This window comes from Salmo salar, chromosome 29 (assembly GCF_965601325.2).
Source record: "Salmo salar chromosome 29, fSalSal1, whole genome shotgun sequence".
Lineage (NCBI taxonomy): Eukaryota > Metazoa > Chordata > Actinopteri > Salmoniformes > Salmonidae > Salmo > Salmo salar.
Genome location: NC_138319.1, coordinates 16,137,301 through 16,157,902, shown reverse-complemented (window position 1 = coordinate 16,157,902; position 20,602 = coordinate 16,137,301). Strand labels below are relative to the sequence as shown.

General features: G+C 42.0%; 1 protein-coding gene across 1 annotated transcript in view; it reads right to left on the bottom strand.

The window, feature by feature from the left end:
- Positions 1 to 20,602, bottom strand: part of LOC106590200 (ADP-ribosyl cyclase/cyclic ADP-ribose hydrolase 1) — a 30,449-nt gene that overhangs the window by 6,216 nt on the left and 3,631 nt on the right. The window contains exons 4-7 of the mRNA XM_014180956.3: positions 13,952 to 14,034; positions 13,293 to 13,366; positions 7,902 to 7,988; positions 6,027 to 6,110 (exon numbers count right to left, since the gene is read on the bottom strand). Coding sequence (XP_014036431.1) covers positions 6,027 to 6,110; positions 7,902 to 7,988; positions 13,293 to 13,366; positions 13,952 to 14,034 — 328 coding nt within the window. The remainder of the gene's footprint in view (positions 1 to 6,026; positions 6,111 to 7,901; positions 7,989 to 13,292; positions 13,367 to 13,951; positions 14,035 to 20,602) is intronic.

The following is a 20,602-nucleotide window of genomic DNA, read 5'->3' as shown; positions in this document are numbered from 1 at the left end:
TTTGTTTTTAAGGTATCTGTGAACAACAGGTGCATATCTGTATTCCCAGTCATGTGAAATCCATAGATTAGGGCCTAAAGAATGTATTTCAATTAACTGATTTTCTTATATGAACTGTAACTCAATAAAATCTTGGAAATTGTTGCATGTTGCATTTATATTTTTGTTCAATATAGAACGACCATTTCAGTAACCGGTGCAATAAATACAAGAAACATATTGGATTAGTTTAGAAAATGTTAGTAATTGTCACGTCCTGGCCAGTATAAGGGTTAATTGTCATTGTAGTTTGGTCAGCACGTGGCAGAGGGTATTTGGTTTATGTGGTTAGGGGTGGTGTTTTTGTAGTAAGGGCATTTGATTTAAGTATTCCGGAGTTTTGGGGCACTGTTTGAGATTCATGTAATTCTATGTTTAGTCTAGGTAGTCTGGTTCTATGTTTAGTTAATTGGGGTGGGGACTCTCAATTGAAGGCAGGTGTGGTCTATTTGCCTTTGATTGAGAGTCCCATATATTAGGGTGTATTTATTTTTTTTTTGTCATTTGTGGGAGATTGTTTCTTGTCTAGCGTATGTGAGCCTGAGAAGACTGTCTGTAAATCGTGAGTTCGTTTTGTTATTTTTGTATGTTCATTTTGAGTTTATTAAATGTTCAAGATGAACAATCTCAATCCTGCTGCATATTGGTCCTCCTTTACCGACAATAAGCGTGACAGTAATTTGGTTCAAGGTGATGTGTATGAGTTTCAGGCCCTTGTATTAGGGTAAATCTAGGACTTCAAAATAAGGCCTTATGAAATACGTACACTCATGTACGTACACCCATGAAAAATAAACTACCGGGCCCCAACATAGAAATCAGAATGTTTCAGATTAAAATAACGTTCTGAACAATATGTGTTATTAAATGTACTAACTATAAGCTTCTGCTGCTCTGTACTACAATTGTGCAGATTTTAGTTTCCACCTTCATCCTTTGCTTGTATTAACAGTATTGCAAACAATTTTGGTTCCTAATGTTAACGAAAGCTGTCTGTGTCATGTGATTTTTTTAATGCTTTATTATACATAACTTTTATTATATGGTATTGTTATTATTTTTTAATATATGGTATTGTAGTCAGTTACCAATGATCCATGTTTCAGATTAAATAATTTATTACCAATTATTATAAACAAGGCTAACCCTCTTTTGCCCTATGCATAATTTCTAAATAACATACCCCAAATTAAAAAAAAGTTGCAGTCATAAATGTGGTACCTACAGAGAACAAGCATCTGTGAAACTACAACTGTAGTGTCAAGACATTATGTGGGCATTCCTGAGTAAATTCAACAGGAGATTAACCATAGCAGAAAATACTCTGAAACAGTATTTTGACCATCCCCGGGCAGGCTTTGGTAGAACAGGTTAAGGCATTTGTCCTTGTGTTTGTTCCCTGTAAACAAAACACAGAGGTTACACTGCACCAAGAGCCCCAGCGTCAAGCCTTCTTGTGAGCAAACTGATTTATGTCTTTAAAGTTTCATTTTCTAGCTAACTGGTTTTCAATTGAAAGGATGGCAAGGCTGTTCAACCTGTCTTGGAACATTGTAGATCTTTATAAGTTTCAGTTTACTGAAGGCACATTCACCTCCAGCAACTGTTACAGGTCATTGTACAGAAGATTCACAGTACAATGCACACCTCTCCAAAAATGCTCTGTAGCAGAATCTTGTGGATGGCATTTAGGAGCTTTACAGGAGAAAAATCATCTAAAAAAGTAGCACCATATCCTCTAGATGTCGCACTTCATTTTCAAATCCATTTGTGAGATCTTTGGAGTACTTGTTTCTCAATTTGTGTCCAGATACACGAATTTGGTTTTCAGTCAATTTCCTAAATGTAAGTATTGGTGAAAACTCCTCGCATATAGCTGCAATCGTGTGGAACCGCATGTCCAAATGACTGATTATACTATCCAGAGCCACAAAACATTGTGTTGCGAAATCCAGTATCTGACTTTCTTTTCATTTGCTATGTCATCTTCAGTCTCATCAGGGAAACGTTTTCTTTTTTTCTGGCGGCTCCTCTGTTCACTGTGAAACTGAGTAGTTACACCCATTTAATTTGCTACCATGTAGGCTTCTGCCAGAAGAGTGTCCCATTGATTATTCAGAGCCTATATTTCTTCCTGTAGTGCCTCAATGTCAGCTGCTTCAGTGTCCATAAAAATATTTCCTGACTGAAGAATTAGGCTTCTATTCTCAATAAACTGCAAAACGTTTACCCAGAAAGTGAGCAAGAAGATTGCCTTGAAAGACATGAAGTAGCTTTTAAGACCTTTGCCTCAGATTTGGCTTCGTTTGACAGGCTTTAGGTAGCAAGAAGCATGTCTAGGGCCTTGATGATAGACGGTAAATGAGTTGCCACTGGTTGGACCACAGCAATATGCGCACACCATCGCGTGTCTGAAAGGAGGTTAAGACAGCAGCCAGTCTTTTCCTTGAGTATGGCCCATCGCTCTGGGCTGGCACTGAACAGATTGTAAAGACGATTCACACAGCCAAAAAAGATTGATACTTCTGGGCACGACTGAGCTGCATGTACACCCACAAGATTAAGAGTATGGGAGGCACAAGGTGAGTATGTGGCAGGTGGATTCTTTTGCAGTATGTGTGCTTAAACTCCCTTCACTTTCCCTGACATATTTGCACCATTATCATAGCCTTGACCATGGCAATCTGCTGTGTCAATACCATGCCCTTCCAATGCACTCACAATCATTTCAGAAATGTCACTGCCTGTCTTTCTAGCAGTCTTTAAATTTAATAAAATGTTCAACTATTTCCCATTCAACTGTTCCCTGGACTTCATCTTTGTGTACATATCTCACCAATAATACATTTTGCTCAGTATGGGAAATGTTTGGAGTTGCTTCACATATAACCGAGTAATAGATTGCATCTTCTCTTTCATAAAGTATTGTTTTCAAAACCCTTTGACCACGTAATCCTATGAACTCGTTTTGGCTCTCAGGGCTGAGGTAAAGAGTCAGTCGTACTCCTTTCTTTTTGTCCCTGACTTCCTGTAAGTGCTCACATAATAGCGGGTCATAATTTGATAACAGTTCAAGTAAGCCTAGGTAATGTCCATATTGCACATCATCAAGATTGCTTGTTCCTAGATGCTAAGTACAGTGTCACATCCAAATTCCTTTGCTCTGTTTTTATACATTTCTGACTGAATTTGTTTCTGCAGCTGACTGTCTATACATGTAGCTGTTGTAACGGTATGCTGCAGATTTTTCCATTTCTAGTAACAGTTCTTGTGAGACACACCATCCTCATGCTCTGGTAGTTTGTCATACGTTCTCCACCATTTCACTGATTATATCTTATAGCCATCCTTATTATTCAGACAACTGGGTGATTGTTTACTTTGCTCATGAGAAAAGAGAACACATGGAATGCAATATAATGCCTTTACACTCTTACTATAAATAAGCCAGTCTCTCTGCACCCTTTCTCTTCCATTTGCTGACTTACTGTACTGTAAATAATTTGGGAATGGCTTGCCTTCATAGTCTGGGGGCATGATTTTATACAGTTTTGTCTCATCACCACACCTGTTGGCTAGTCTGCAAACAATAGCTTCTCTTTCCTGGTATTGTACTTTCTCTGGCCACAGTGCTGGATCATATAAAACCTCATCTTCCTCCCTTTGAATCTGTCCATACATATATTTCCCTTATTACTTGCTTGTTCAATCTCTTCTGTCACTCCTTCACTGGCACTGCTGCTACTCTTTAACTCCTCTTCCTGCTCTCCTCTGCATCAGAGTCTGTCTACAGCTTTCTGCTGAGATTCTGTCTAACCTGGGGTTCTCTAGGCACTAGGAAGTGAGTAAACAAAGGGAATTTTAGGTTTAATGTTCACTCCTACAAAGGTTAGCATACTAAAAATCCACTACTGAAAGAAAAAACATTTTAATAGTATACATATCAGAATATGTATTTAAGTGTGTCTAAGTCATGTGCCTAACTTTACAATTTAAAAATGGTCTAGTTATGCTGCTGCTGCTGCTACAAAACTGCCTCACCTCCAAGGTCCGCTGTTCAACTTCATGTAGTAGACACACGTTGGGATCTTTGACTACAGCGGTAGTAGTAGTAGCGTCTACCATATCGATAGGTAGGCTACATGTTAGGTTTTAATTTTAGTCTAGCTAGCTAACAAATATCACGCAAATATTGGGGAATACAGTTATAATAATAGCTAAATAATAGCTGATTAGCTAGCCTTAGCTAGCCGTAGCTCATCATCCTCATGTTAATAATTACTGCTTTGACCGAGCCGAGTGAGTACACGGTAGGCAGCTACCTGTAGCTAGCAAGCTATCAAGCTAGCTACTGTATACTACTGTTCAAAAGTTTGGGGTCACTTAGAAATGTCCTTGTTTTTGAAAGAAAAGCTAATTGTTTGTCCATTAGAATAACATCAAGATAGCCCTATTTGGTAAAAGACCAAGTCCATATTATGGCAAGAACAGCTCAAATAAGCAAAGAGAAACGACAGTCCATCTTTACTTTAAGACATGAAGGTCAGTCAATATGGAAAATGTAAAGAACTTTGAAAGATTCTTCAAGTGCAGTCGTCAAAAACATCAAGCGCTATTGTGAACTGGCTCTCATGAGGACCGTACAGGAATGGAAGATCCAGAGTTACCTCTGCTGCAGAGGATACGTTCATTAGAGTTACCAGCCTCAGAAAAAGCAGCCCAAAATAAATGCTTTACAGTTAAAGTAACAGACACATCTCAACATCAACTGTTCAGAGGAGACTGTGTGAATCAGGCCTTCATGGTCGAATTGCTGCAAAGAAACCACTACTAAAGGACACCAAGATACTTGCATGGGCCAAGAAACATGAGAAATGGACATTAGACCGGTGGAAATTTGTCCTTTGGTCTGGAGTCCAAATTGAAGATTTTTGGTTCCAACCACTGTGTCTTTGTGAGATGTAGTGGGGGTGAACGGATGATCTCCGCGTGTGTATTTTCCACCGTAAAGCATGGAGGTGTTATGGTGTGGGGATGCTTTGCTGGTGACACTGTCAGTGATTTATTTAGAATTCAAGGCACACTTAACCAGCATGGCTACCACAGCATTCTGGCTTGGGCTTGGTGGGACTATCATTTGTTTTTCAACAGGACAATCACCCAACACACCTCCAGGCTCTGTAAGGGATTTTTGACCAAGAAGGAGAGGGATGGATTAGATGACCTGGCCTCCACAATCCCCCGACCTCAACCAAATTGAGATGGTTTGGGATGAGTCGGACCGCAGAGTGAAGGAAAAGCAGCCAACAAGTGCTCAGCAAATGTGGGAACTCCTTCAAGACTGTTGGAAAAGCATTCCAGGTGAAGCTGGTTGAGAGAATGCCAAGAGTGTTCAAAGCTGCCATCAAGCCAAAGGGTGGCTATTTGAAGAATCTAAAATCTAAAATATATTTTGATTTGTTTAACACTTTTTTGGTTACTACATGATTCCATGTGTTATTTCATAGTTGTGATGTCTTTACTATTATTCTATAATGTAGAAAATAGTAAAAATAAAGATAAACCCTTGAATGAGTAGGTGTTCTAAAACTTATGACTGGTAGTGTATGGTATTTTCTTAAATAAAAAATAAAAAATGACAAAATATTTGCTTGGAATCTCATTTGGTGAAATACATAGGATCGAAAATGGATGAATGCAATAACCATGTCTCTGTCACTAACAAATACAGTCATGGGTGTTAACTACAATTTATTCAAAAGGCACTCTGTGAAATATCTGAATAAGGCTTTACACTTATCAGTGTGTTCATTTAACACTGTTAGTGTATATATGGGTCCTCAGACAACACTTTCAGTGTTGATTTAACACTCTCAGTGTTCATTTAAAAAATGTTTAACACTGGAGAAATTGCTGTGTACACACACACACAATATCAGACGGATTTGTTGTAATCAATACAGTTATATTGTAACCTCCTCACTTACTCAGGAACCGCCTTGCAATTATACTTGAGTTTTGGATCTATCTCTTTCTGTAGGTCCTGTAAGGAGGGATCATCACAGGTTGTCCTTTAGCAGAGAAAGACATGAAACAATTATAATATGTCATAATATCCCATGAAACATAAAGCCAACATATACAGTGGGGGAAAAAAGTATTTGATCCCCTGCTGATTTTGTATGTTTGCCCACTGACAAAGAAAGGATCAGTCTATAATTTTAATGGTAGGTTTATTTGAACAGAATAACAACAAAAAAATCCAGAAAAACACATGTCAAAAATGTTATAAAATGATTTTCATTTTAATGGGGGAAATAAGTATTTGACCCCTCTGCAAAACATGACTTAGTACTTGGTGGCAAAACCCTTGTTGGCAATCAGAGGTCAGACGTTTCTTGTAGTTGGCCACCAGGTTTGCACACATCTCAGGAGGGATTTTGTCCCACTCTTCTTTGCAGATCTTCTCCAAGTCATTAAGGTTTCGAGGCTGACGTTTGGCAACTCCCTCCACAGATTTTCTATAGGATTAAGGTCTGGAGACTGGCTAGGCCACTCCAGGACCTTAATGTGCTTCTTCTTGAGCCACTCCTTTGTTGCCTTGGCCGTGTGTTTTGGATCATTGTCATGCTGGAATACCAATCCGCGACCCATTTTCAATGCCCTGGCTGAGGGAAGGAGGTTCTTACCCAAGATTTGACGGTACATGGCCCCGTCCATCGTCCCTTTGATGTGGTGAAGTTGTCCTGTCCCCTTAGCAGAAAAACACCCCCAAAGCATAATGTTTCCACCTCCATGTTTGATGGTGTTCTTGGGGTCATAGGCAGCGTTCCTCCTCCTCCAAACACGGCGAGTTTAGTTGATGTCAAAGAGCTCCATTTTGGTCTCATCTGACCACAACACTTTCACCAGCTGTCCTCTGAGTCATTCAGATGTTCATTGGCAAACTTCAGACGGGAATGTATATGTATTCTTGAGCAGGGGGACCTTAAGGGAGCTGCAGGATTTCAGTCCTTCACGGCGTAGTGTGTTACCAATTGTTTTCTTGGTGACTATGGTCCCAGCTGCCTTGAGATCATTGACAAGATCCTCCCGTGTAGTTCTGGGCTGATTCCTCACCGTTGTCATGATCATTGCAACTCCACGCGGTGAGATCTTGCATGGAGCCCCAGGCCGAGGGATATTGACAGTTCTTTTGTGTTTCTTCCATTTGCAAATAATCGCACCAAATGTTGTCACCTTCTCACCAAGCTGCTTGGCGATGGTCTTGTAGCCCATTCCAGCCTTGTGTAGGTCTACAATCTTGTCCCTGACATCCTTGGAGAGCTCTTTGGTCTTGGCCAAGGTGGAGAGTTTGGAATCTGATTGATTGATTGCTTCTGTGGACAGGTGTCTTTTTTACAGGTAACAAGCTGCGGTTAGGAGCACTCCCTTTAAGAGTGTGCTCCTAATCTCAGCTCGTTACCTGTATAAAAGACACCTGGGAGCCAGAAATCTTTCTGATTGAGAGGTCAAATACTTATTTCCCTCATTAAAATGCAAATCAATTTATAACATTTCTGACATGTGTTTTTCTGGATATTTTTGTTGTTATTCTGTCTCTCACTGTTCAAATAAACCTACCATTAAAATTATAGACTGATCCTTTCTTTGTCAGTGGGCAAACGTACAAAATCAGCAGGGGATCAAATACTTTTTTCCCCCACTGTATCCTATATATAAACAGACATTTTTTGTACTTTTTTACATAATCCCATACTAGGCACAATGCAGGTGCAGTGATTATGAAAGACATACAAATCAACTATGACACACACGCACACACACAAGCACATGTCAGTTTGTCTGGACAAAAAGCTTACCCCTTATTCTCCTTGGTCACCAGGACAACACTCAGGCTCTTCATTTTGGCAGCTTTGAACCTTTTCACCTCGATGGTGGCAAAAATACTTCACATAAAAGACAAACATAGAAATGTGTAAAGATCAGAATTTACATTAAATCAATCAACTTTGTCGGTGCACTATTGCTTAAGCAAACAAAAACATAACAGTCTACTAATAATATGCGTAGTGTTGTGGCAATAGAGGGGTTCTACATTTTGGTGGAAATGGCAGCTGTGGTAAAATTATGTTTTGGCTTGGTTGTCTGTGAGTACGGCTGTTAGGGTGACCGTATTACTGCCACACCGGCGTTCACGAGTCATGAAGGCAGTCAAATTCCACGTGACCGTTTAGTCATGGTAGTTAAGTCCAAGCTCTGAAGCTGCTGATGGTCATTAGTAGCCTACCGAACATGGTTACAGCTTAACTGGCATACATATGCAGCGTGTGAGTTTCAAGTATGGGCAAGATCGTTTTCAACATAAAATGCACCTTTATAATAAAAGCATTACATGCATAATTTGCTGTCACTTTTGAGAATGGTGTTTTCCTGCTAATGGAACATTCGCGCTTATAGCCTACTGCCGTGTGTGCATTGCTGTGCTTATAATGTGCTATAAATAGCCTAATAGTTTATCAAAATGTTTAGCTAAACGTTATGATCTGTTGCGACAGTCTCATTACTTTTTTCAGCCTCATTACTTTGATGCCAGTGGTTGTATTCATTTGGAATCTATTGATTCCCACAACTGTCCCAGACTATGTTTGGAATATTTATTTCTCACACAGAATATAATAGGTTAACTTTTGTACTATGGGGGATAGTAGACTGACATAGGCTAGTGCTTTTGCTGTTCATTAGGCCTACTCATCTTGTTGGCTGACGAAAAGTAAATGTAGCCAGTTCTTCCAATATCTTCAATACTTGCCTCGGAATTGGATAAGGACTCGTGCAATTGCGTCCCCGATGTGTCTGTCTTCACTTGTCGCCTTTGAGAATGACCTGATCAAGTGACGGAGAGCCATGTGAATGAGAGGTACTTTGGTGCGCCCAGCCGGGAGAAGGGAATTATAATTATTATATTCAGTCCAACGACACAACGGCCACTGGCCGCAAAAGGCATGATTTTACGGCCACACAAAGGGGATGCCGCAGGGAAAATCGAGACATTATCAAGTGCTTGTCAAATTGTGAATGAGAGACTGATGAAGTACATAAAAAAACTAAGCAAAGCTCATGCCTTTCATGCAACATTTTTAAAATCATCATTAGTCTCATCTGTAGATGTAGTTTCTGTAGATGGCGCCAGAGGGGATGGCTGCCATTTCATGGGCTCTTAACCAACCGTGCTATTTTGTTTGTTTTTTCAAACTTTTTGTAACTTATTTTGTACATAATGTTCCTGCTACGGTCTCTTACGACCGAAAAGAGCTTCTGGAAATCAGAAATCACACCTGAACAGGCCCTCATACCCGTCATTCGCAGGAGAAAAAGATGGAAGAGGTATCACGGAAAGAGATCGGGGTGCCTTGTGAGGATCCGCAGACGATCTGCCTTTGCCAACGTACAATCATTGGATAATAAATTGGACAAACTAAAAGCATGTATATCCTACCAACGGGACAGCCACCGAATCATTGCTTAACGAAGACATGAATAACATACAGCTGGCGGGTTATACACTGTATCGGCAGGATAGAACAGCAGCCTCTGGTAAGACAAGGGGTGGCGGGCCTATGTATATTTGTAAACAACAGTTGGTGCACGATATCTAAGGAAGTCTTGAGGTTTTGCTCGCCTGAGGTAGAGTATCTCATGATAAGCTGTAGACCACACTATCTACCTAGAGAGGTTTCATCTGTATTTTTCGTAGCTGTCTACATACCACCACAGACCAAGGCTGGCACTAAAACCACACTCAATGAGCTGTATACCACCATGAGCAAACAGGAAAACGCGAATCCAGAGGCGGCGCTCCTAATGCCGGGGACATTAATGCAGGGAAACTTAAATCTGTTTTACCTCATTTCTACCAGCATATTAAATGTGCGAACTCTAGACCACCTTTACTCCACACACAGAGATGCGTACAAAGCTCTCCCTCGCCCTCCATTTGGCAAATCTGACCATAATTCTATCCTCCTGATTCCTGCTTACAAGCTAAAATTAAAGCAGGAAGCACCAGTGACTCAGTCAATAAAGAAGTAGTCAGATGAAGCAGATCCTAAGCTACAGGACTATTTTGCTAGCACAGACTGGAATATGTTCCGGGATTCCTCTGATGGCCTTGAGCCACCACATCAGTCACTGGCTTCATCAATAAGTGCATCAATGACATTGTCGCCACAGTGACTGTACGTACATACCCCAACCAGAAGCCATGGTTTACAGCAACATCCGCACTGAGCTAACGGCTAGAGCTGCCGCTTTCAAGGAGCGGGACTCTAACCCGGAAGCTTATAAGAAATCCCGCTATGCCCTCCGACAAACCATCAAACAGGCAAAGCATCATTACAGGACTAAGATCGAATCACACTACACCGGCTCCGATGTTTGTCGGATGTGGCAGGGCTTGCAAACTATTACAGACTACAAAGGGAAGCACAGCCGAGAGCTGCCCAGTGACACGAGCCTACCAGACAAGCTAAATTACTTCTATGCTCGCTTCGAGGCAAGTAACACTGAAGCATGCATGAGAGCATCAGCTGTTCCGGACGACTGTGTGAGCACGCTCTCCGGAGCCGATGTGAGTAGGTCAACATTCACAAGGCCACAAGCCCAGGCGGATTACCAGGACGTATACTGTGAGCATGCGCTGATCAACTGGCAAATGTCTTCACTAACATTTTCAACCTCTCCCTGTCTGAGTCTGTAATACCAACATGTTCCAAGCAGACCACCATAGTCCCTGTGCCCAAGAACACTGTGTGGTTTGAAAGGCTGGTCATGCCTCACATCAACACCATTATCCCAGAAACCCTAGACCCACTCCAATTTGCATACCGCCCCAACAGATCCACAGATGATGCAATCTCTATTGCACTCCACACTGTCCTTTCAAACCTGGACAAAAGGAACACCTAGGTGAGAATGCTATTCATGGACTACAGCTCAGCATTCAACACCATAGTGCCCTCAAAGCTCATCACTAACCTAAGGACCCTGGAACTAAACACCTCCCTCTGCAACTGGATCCTGGACTTCCTTACAGGCTGCCCCCAGGTGGTAAGGGTAGGTAACAACACATCCACCACGCTGATCCTCAACACGGGGGGCCCCTCAGGGGTGCGTGCTCAGTACCCTCCTGTACTCCCTGTTCACTCATGACTGCAGGGCCAGGAACGACTACAACACCATCATTAAGTTTGGCGATGACACAGCAGTGGTAGGTCTGATCACCGACAATGATGAGACAGCATATAGGGAGGAGGTCAGAGATCTGGCAGTGTGGTGCCAGGACAACAACCTCTCCCTCAATGTGATCAAGTATAAGGAGATGATTGTGGACTACAGGAAAAGGAGGACCGAGCACGCCCCCATTCTCATCAACGGGGCTGTAGTGGCTGTATGTTTTGTTAATTCCATGTGTAACTCTGTGTTGTTGTATGTGTGGAATTGCTATGCTTTATCTTGGCCAGGTCGCAGTTGCAAATGAGAACTTGTTCTCAACTAGCCTACCTGGTTAAATAAAGGTTAAAAAAAAGTGGAGCAGGTTGAGAGCTTCAAGTTTTTTGGTGTCCATATCACCAACACACTTACATAGTTCAAGCACACCAAGACAGTCATGAAGCGGGCATGGCAAAACCTATTCCCCCTCAGGAGACTGAAAAGATTTGGCATGGGTCCTCAGATCTTCAAAAGGTTCTTTAGCTGCACCATTGAGAGCATCCTGACTGGTTGCATCACTGCCTGGTATGGCAACTGCTCGGCCTCCGACCGCAAGGCACTATAGAGTGTTCAGCCCAGTACATCACTGGGGCCAAGCTTCCTGCCATCCAGGACCTCTATACCAGGCGGTGTCAGAGGAAGGCCCTAAAAATTGTCAAAGACTCCAGCCACCCTAGTCATAGACTGTTCTCTCTGCTATCTGCACGGCAAGCGGTACCGGAGCGCCAAGTCTAGGTCCAAGAGGCTTCTAAACAGCTTCTACCCCCAAGCCATAAGACAACTGAACATCTAATCAAATGGCTACCCAGACTATTTGCATTGCCCCCCCCCTTACACTGCTGCTACTCTCTGTTATTATCAATGCATAAGTCACTTTAATAACTCTAGCCACATGTATATATTACCTCAATTACCTCGACTAACCGGTGCCCCCGCACATTGACTCTGTACCGGTACCCCTTGTATATAGCCTCGCTATTGTTATTTTACTGCTGCTCTTTAATTATTTGTTACTTTTATTTTTATTTTTTCTTCTTAAAACTGCATTGTTGGTTAAGGGCTTGTAAGTAAGCATTTCACTGTATTCGGCGCATGTGACAAATACAATTTGATTTGATCATGCAGCCTTAGAATGTATTAAAATGTAAACATATAGCCCAAAGTTTGTATCACAGCTAAAGTTACATAAATACCTCTAAATTAAACATATATGAGTACCTGTTCCTTTGTTAACCGCTCAAAACACAGATTAACCAGATGTGCGCACTCCCTCAAATACGCACTCCCTCAAATCCTTTCTATTTTATTCAGCTATGTTCAATTGTATTCTTCATACTATAAAATAATGCCACGAAATTCTAAGCAAATCTTGCCTGCTAAATTAACTAGTGTAGCGCACAGCCATATGGCATAGCCAGATCAGGGCCTAACTCAGAGTATGCTATTCTGTTCTTCTGAAACAGACTACATTTCTTCTTCTTCTAAAATAAATAATGGATTCATTGCGATGGTTTTTATTAGACTTTTTAAAATGTAGATGTTCCAAAGGTCTGCATCAGTGGCTTTGAAGGCTATGCATGGAAGCCAGGAGATGCTAAATGTGTTCATGTTCATTAAAGGTAAATTACCGTGACACCGGCAGTTATTTGCTTGACAATCACCGGCTGCCAAAATGGCATGACCGCCACAGCCCTATCTGTGAATATTTGTATTTTTCCAGAGCAGAGAATATCACTACACTATTCAGTTGAAATAACACATTCCATTGCACAGTGAAACCTGATAAGACTATCACATTTTTGTGCTGAGGTGTTATTATTGGAGATGGGCCAGGCCAAACACATAAATGTGTCTCAAATGACACCCTATTCCCTATATAGTGCACTACTTTTGAACAGAGCCCATACAGTAGGTCTTTGGTCAAAAGTTGTTAACTTTATAGAGAATAGGTTGTCATTTAGGACCTAGTCATTGCACCTTACCTGGTGGGGCTGAAAGGAGTGGCAATAGATCCATTCAGCATGGCTGTGACATCGCCACATGCGGCATCTGCAAACTAACAGGGAAAGACTAATACAATGTCCATACAAGGGAAGTAACGCCTAGATTTCCAGTAAATTTACAGCGAAATTCCAGTGAATCCTACTCATTTTTAACAGGTCACTCACTCCCACTGCTGACTCATATTCTGCAGCCCTCATTACTCACAGATTTAGAAAAACAACACATTCTCCCCCACACCTACACTAATCTATTCAGACATTATATTGTGAACTTCACTGTCTATGAATAGCAAATTCAACACAAACATGTGTTGTGCTGTCCTGAATTCCAAAGTGTAACTGCATGAAAGTGTGTAGCCTATAGCCCATCGCCATGTAGGACATTGTCCAATCAGGAGAGAGCTAAGAAATGTGTTTCCATGGAGACAGACACAAAGGCCAATTGATGAACAGTTAGACAGTGAAACCCTTTCCTCTGCTCCCCATCACAATCACAGACTGAATTTGGATTAGTTTGTGGCTATCTAATTTATATTAGTATATTTTGTTCCGTGCATTTTGTATTCATGGCTGGTAGGTGTAAGATTTCAAAGCACCTTGGCCATAGCAGGCTCATTAACAGTCTGAAAAGAACTTACTGCTGCTGAGGCCCGATTCCAGAATGAACGAACGGTGTTGTTGACACAGTCTGTCCAGCCTGGGCACCCTGTGGTGAACGTTTCTGAGAGAGACAGACAGACAGACAGACAGACAGACAGACAGACAGACAGACAGACAGACAGACAGACAGACAGACAGACAGACAGACAGACAGACAGACAGACAGACAGACAGACAGACAGACAGACAGACAGACAGACAGACAGACAGACAGACAGAAAGGACAGGAAGGAAGGAAGGAAGGAAGGAAGGAAGGAAGGAAGGAAGGAAGGAAGGAAGGAAGGAAGGAAGGAAGGAAGGAAGGAAGGAAGGAAGGAAGGAAGGAAGGAAGGAAGGAAGGAAGGAAGGAAGGAAGGAAGGAAGGAAGGAAGGAATGATGCAGGCACTACAAGGAAACTTTTTCTGACAGCACTAATTTCAAGGAACTTCATAATTGTTTGCATGTTTCTCCATACTGTATTTACATAATGTAGTGACGGAAGCAAACTGGATCATCCTAGGCTGTTCCATCACAATAGCCTTTGGCCAGAGGACCTGCTGAGGCCCTCTGGCTCTGACCCACATGTCATGAGCTATACTGCACTTTATCATGGTCGGATGTATAGTAAGGTCCCGTCCCAAATGGCACCATAAAAGTAGTGCACTATAAACACTCCTCTCCGCATGTACTTGGACAGTGAAGCTAACATTTTGTCTCTATTCCAAACCATTTTGGAATTCAGATAAAATGTTTCATATGAGACAAGAATACAGAATGTCACCAATTATTTGAAGGTATTTTCATACATTTCTGTTTTACAGTCACTTTTATTGTAAGTAAGAATATAATTTGTTTCTGAACACTTCCATGGTAATGTGGATGCTACCATGATTATGGATAATCATGAATGAATTGTGAATAACGATGAGTGAGAAAGTTACAGAGGGACAAAGATCATACCCCCCCAAAAAATGCTAACTTCCCCAGTTATTGGTAATGGTGAGAGGTTAGCATGTTTTGTTGTAGCTTCCTTCTGTAACTTTCTCAATAATCATTATTCATGATTCATTCATAATCATGGTATTATCAGGATACATTTAGAAGTGGTCAAAAACATCTGATCTACACACTTAAAAGGAAAATTACTCCATTCATCATCCCCCACTCAGTTCATATTGGGCAAAACATAACCCAAAGCACAACCAAAACAAACTGCAAATGCATTCAACGAGTTTGTAGAGTCACAAGCTTGATGTAGTCATTGCGTGCTAGGAATATATGGGACCAAATACAAAACTTTTGACTACTTTAATATCCTAAGGTAATTTGCCCAAATATGGGCCTAGGTAAAACAGAAATGTATGAAAATACCCTCACATAAAAGGTAACATTCTGTACTTTCGCCTCATATGAAACATTTGATCTCAAATCTAAAAAGCTGTAGTATAGAGCCAAATTTAAAACTTTCGCTTCACTGTCCAAATACATACAGAGGGGGGTGGAGCTGTGCACTATATATGGAATAGATTGCCATTTGGGATGCATTCTAAAACAACCAGTACATTAGTGGTTTATACTGTACATGTATGGTCTATTAGCTGTAATTTTTTTTATATTAGACATAGATCTGACCTAGCACAATATACTTGACATGTTTATGGCTATCACTGTGTTATGTGGGTGTGACACCTACTCCCGTTGCCTGCTGCACTGCTGCATGGATTCCACCTGGCAATCTGTTCACCATCTGCCCTGGCCTGTCTCCCCCTGTCTGGTACAGGTACCCCCACCACACTCCCCCCCTCTCTCCCGAGCTTTCGCTCGCCTCCAGCACACACACATTGTTGGGGCGAGTGACTCTGAACTTACAATGGCTAGCCCCAAGTCGTTATACATTTAAAAAAATTATTGTGCATTTTGCTATTTGCATCATGACTTCTGCATGCTTTGTTGACTATGAATTTTCTTGTTTACTCAACCTTGGGACAGACTATGTTTGCTCCCACACACGGGACTCTAACTCTCTATTGGTTACACTGATTTTGGGCCTCCCATCCTATTCTAACCACCTCTCGCAGGCTTTGTTTTCATGTTACCTGATGAAATTGCTGTACAATATGATCATGTTGCCATCTAATGCACATTCAAATCTCATAAATCAACACTGTAGAGATCTCCCTGTCTTCTGCCGTGCCTTGATTGTATTATTTCTCTTTATATGTGGAAATGTGCATGTATACCCTGGGCCATCTACTGTTGCTAGCCCCAATTCTGACTTGTGCTCTGATATCTGCTTCACTGATTTCTGCTCTCATAAGAGCCTGGGTTTTCTGCATGTTAATTAACACTAGAATTTGCTGGTTTTAAGCATTACACTTTCAAATAGCTCTTTGTTGACTGTTGCTGGGTGCTATCGTCCTCCATCAGCACCGGCCTGGCCCCTTACACTAAGTCTAAATGTGTCCTGCTAGGTGACCTAAACTGGGACATGCTTAAACCACCTGACCAAATCCTAAAGCAATGGGACTCCATAAATCTTTCTCAGATTATTACCAATCCCACAAGGTATGACTCCAAACACCCAGAAAAGGCTACTCTCCTTGATGTTATCCTCACAAATAATCCTGATAGGTATCAGACTGATGGTTTCTGTAATGACCTAAATGATCACTGTTTTACAGCCTGTGTTCGTAATGGCCGCTCAGTGAAACGACCTGTCCTGATTTGGCGTAGACGTTTGCTAAAAAACTTTCATGAGAAAGCCTTCTTTCATGAACTAGCCTCTGTAAAATGGTATAGAATCAGCTTGATCCCCTCTGTCGCAGACGATTGTACCTTCTTTTTTTATATTTTCAGTGGTATTGTTAACAAAGAAAATGAGAATTAAAAACAGGTTTAGCCCTTGGTTTGACCGTGATCTTGCAGAGTTACTCCACCTCAAGAATTGCATTTGGCTGGCGAAATGCTCGTCACACGCATACTCAGGCTGACTGACTCTTGTTCAGGCAAATGAGAAATAAGTGCACTCAGGCTATCCGGAAAGCCAAAGTTAATTACTTTAAGGAGCAGTTCTCTCTCTGTGGGTCTAACCCCAAAAAGTTCTGGAAAACAGTTAACCTGTTAGGGCTAGGGGGCAGTATTTACACGGCCGGATAAAAAACGTACCCGATTTAATCTGGTTATTACTACTGCCCAGAAACTAGAATATGCATATAATTATTGGCTTTGGATAGAAAAAACCCTAAAGTTTCTAAAACTGTTTGAATGGTGTCTGTGAGTATAACATAACTCATATGGCAGGCAAAAACCTGAGAAGATTCTGTACAGGAAGTGCCCTCTCTGACCATTCCTTGGGCTTCTTGACTCTTTTTATTGAAAACCTAGGATCTTTGCTGTAACGTGACACTTCCTACGGCTCCCACAGGCTCTCAGAACCCGGGAAAAAGCTGAATGATGTCGAGGCAGCCCCTGGCTGAAAAACATTAGCGCCTTTGGTAAGTGGTCTATCAGAGGACAATGACACTGAGGCGCGTGCACGAGGCGACCCCATGTTTTTATTTTCTCTCTCTTTGTACTAAAACACAGATTCCCGGTCGGAATATTATCGCTTTTTTTACGAGAAAAATGGCATAAAAATTGATTTTAAACAGCGGTTGACATGCTTCGAAGTACGGTAATGGAATATTTAGATTTTTTTTGTCATGAAATGCGTCGGGCCTTTACACTTCGGATAGTGTCTTGAACGCATGAACAAAACAGAGGATATTTGAACATAACTATGGATTATTTTGAACCAAACCAACATTTGTTATTGAAGTAGAAGTCCTGGGAGTGCATTCTGACGAAGAACAGCAAAGGTAATAACATTTTTCTTATAGTAAATCTGACTTTGGTGAGGGCTAAACTTGGTGGGTGTCTAAATAGCTAGCCCTGTGATGCCGGGCTATCTACTTAGAATATTGCAAAATGTGCTTTCACCGAAAAGCTATTTTAAAATCGGACATAGCCAGTGCATTGAGGAGTTCTGTATCTATAATTCTTAGAATAATTGTTGTGTTTTTTGTGAACGTTTATCGTGAGTAATTTAGTAAATTCACCGGAAGTTTGCGGGGGGTATGCTAGTTCTGAACGTCACATGCTAATGTAAAAAGCTGGTTTTTGATATAAATATGAACTTGATTGAACAAAACATGCATGTATTGTATAACATAATGTCCTAGGCGTGTCATCTGATGAAGATCATCAAAGGTTAGTGCTGCATTTAGCTGTGGTTTGGGTTTATGTGACATTATATGCTAGCTTGAAAAATGGGTGTCTGATTATTTCTGGCTGGGTACTCTGCTGACATAATCTAATGTTTTGCTTTCTGAAATCGGACAGTGTGGTTAGATTAACGAGAGTCTTGTCTTTAAAATGGTGTAAAATAGTCATATGTTTGAGAAATTGAAGTAATAGCATTTCTAAGGTATTTGAATAACGCGCCACAGGATTCCACTGGCTGTTACGTAGGTGGGACGATTTCGTCCCACCTTCCCTAGAGAGGTTAAAGACCTGGCGAATAAACCTTCCTCCTCAAAGTAGCCCATGTCCCTTAATGTTGATGATGTGGTTGTTACTGACAAGAAGCACATGGCTGAGCTCTTTAATCACCACTTCATTAAGTCAGGATTCCTATTTGACTCAGCCATGACTCCTTGCCCGTATAACATTTCCTCATCTCTCACCCCTTCTAATGTGACTAGCCCCGATACTCCTCCCTCTTTTTTGCCTGCCCCGCTACAAAGTTTCTCCCTGCAGGTGGTCACTGAGTCCGAGGCACTAAAGGAGCTCCTTAAACTTGACCACAAAAAAACATCTGGGTCAGATGGTTTAGACCATTTCAACTTTAAAGTTGCTGACCCTATCATCGCCAAGCCTGTCTCTCCTCTCTGGGGAGGTTCCCATTGCTTGGAAGGCAGCCACGGTTTGTCCTTTATTTAAAGGGGAGATCAAGCTGATCCTAACTGTTATAGGACTATTTCTATTTTGCCCTGTTTATCAAAAGTGTTGGAAAAACGTGTCAATAATCAACTGAGTGGGTTTCTTGATGTCTATAGTATTCTCTCTGGTATGCAATCTGGTTTCCACTCAGGTTATGGATGTGTCACTGCAACCTTAAAAGGTCCTCAGTGATGTCATCATTGCCATTGATTCTAAGCAATGCTGTGCTGCTATTTTTATTGATTTGGCCAAAGCTTTTGAAACGGTAGATCATTCCATTCTTGTGGCCCCGCTAAGGAGTATTGATGTCTCTGAGGGGTCTTTAGCCCAGTTTGCTAACTACCTCTCTCAAAGAGTGCAGTGTATAAAGTCAGAACATCTGCTGTCTCAGCCACTGCCTGTCACCAAGGGAGTACCCCAAGGCTCGATCCTAAGCCCCACGCTCTTCTCAATTTACATCAACAACATAGATCAGGCAGTAGGAAGCTCTCTCATCCATTTATATGGAGATGATACAGTCTTATACTCAGCTGGCCCCTCCCTGGATTTTGTGTTAAACGCTTTACAACAAAGCTTTCTTAGAGTCCAACAAGCTTTCTCTGCCCTTAACCTTGTTCTGAACACCTCCAAAACAAAGGTCTTGTGGTTTGGTAAGATGAATGGACCTCTCCCCACAGGTGTGATTACTACCTCTGAGGGTTTAGAGCTTGAAGTAGTTGTCACGTCCTGGCCAGTATAAGGGTTAATTGTCATTGTAGTTTGGTCAGGACGTGGCAGAGGATATTTGTTTTATGTGGTTCGGGGTGGTGTTTTGGTAAAAGGGCGTTTGATTTAGTATTTCCGGGTTTTTGGTTTATGGTCTATGTTTATGTATTTCTATGTGGAGTCTAGTGAGTGTGTTTCTATGGTTGATTAATTGGGGTTGGGACTCTCAATTGAAGGCAGGTGTTTTCTCTTTGCCTTTGATTGAGAGTCCCATATATTAGGGTGTGTTTGTGTTTGTCATTTGTGGGAGATTGTTCTGTGTTTAGCCTTGTGCCTTACCAGACTGTTTTGTTGATCGTTCGTTCTTTTGTTATTTTGGTGTTCATTTTGAATTTATTAAAACCTGCTGCGTTTTGGTCTCATCACTACGACAACCGTGACAGAATCTCCCACCAAACCAGGACCAAGCAGCAGAGGAACGAGGAGGAAGGATGGACGTGGGCAGAGCTAAGGAGGAGCGTTTCCAGGGCGATGGAAGAGTTTAGGAAACTCGAGAGGCCGCCCCAATAATTTTTTTGGGGGGGGCACAAGGGCAGTTTTGCGGGGCAAGAATGGAGCCCCAGGCCAGCTCCCCGCACTAGCATGGAGGTACGTGTTCCCAGTCTGGTACGTCCAGTACCAGCACCACGCACCAGGCTTCAAGTGCGTCATCCCAGTCCGACGTCGCTAGAGCTGCCCGTCAGTCAAGAGTCGCCGGAGCCGCCCGTCAGTCAGGAGTCGCCGGAGCCGCCCGTCAGTCAGGAGTCGCCGGAGCCGCCCGTCAGTCAGGAGTCGCCGGAGCCGCCCGTCGGTCAGGAGTCGCCGGAGCCGCCCGTCGGTCAGGAGTCGCCGGAGCCGCCCGTCAGTCAGGAGTCCCCGGAGCCGCCCGTCAGTCAGGAGTCGCCGGAGCCGCCCGTCAGTCAGG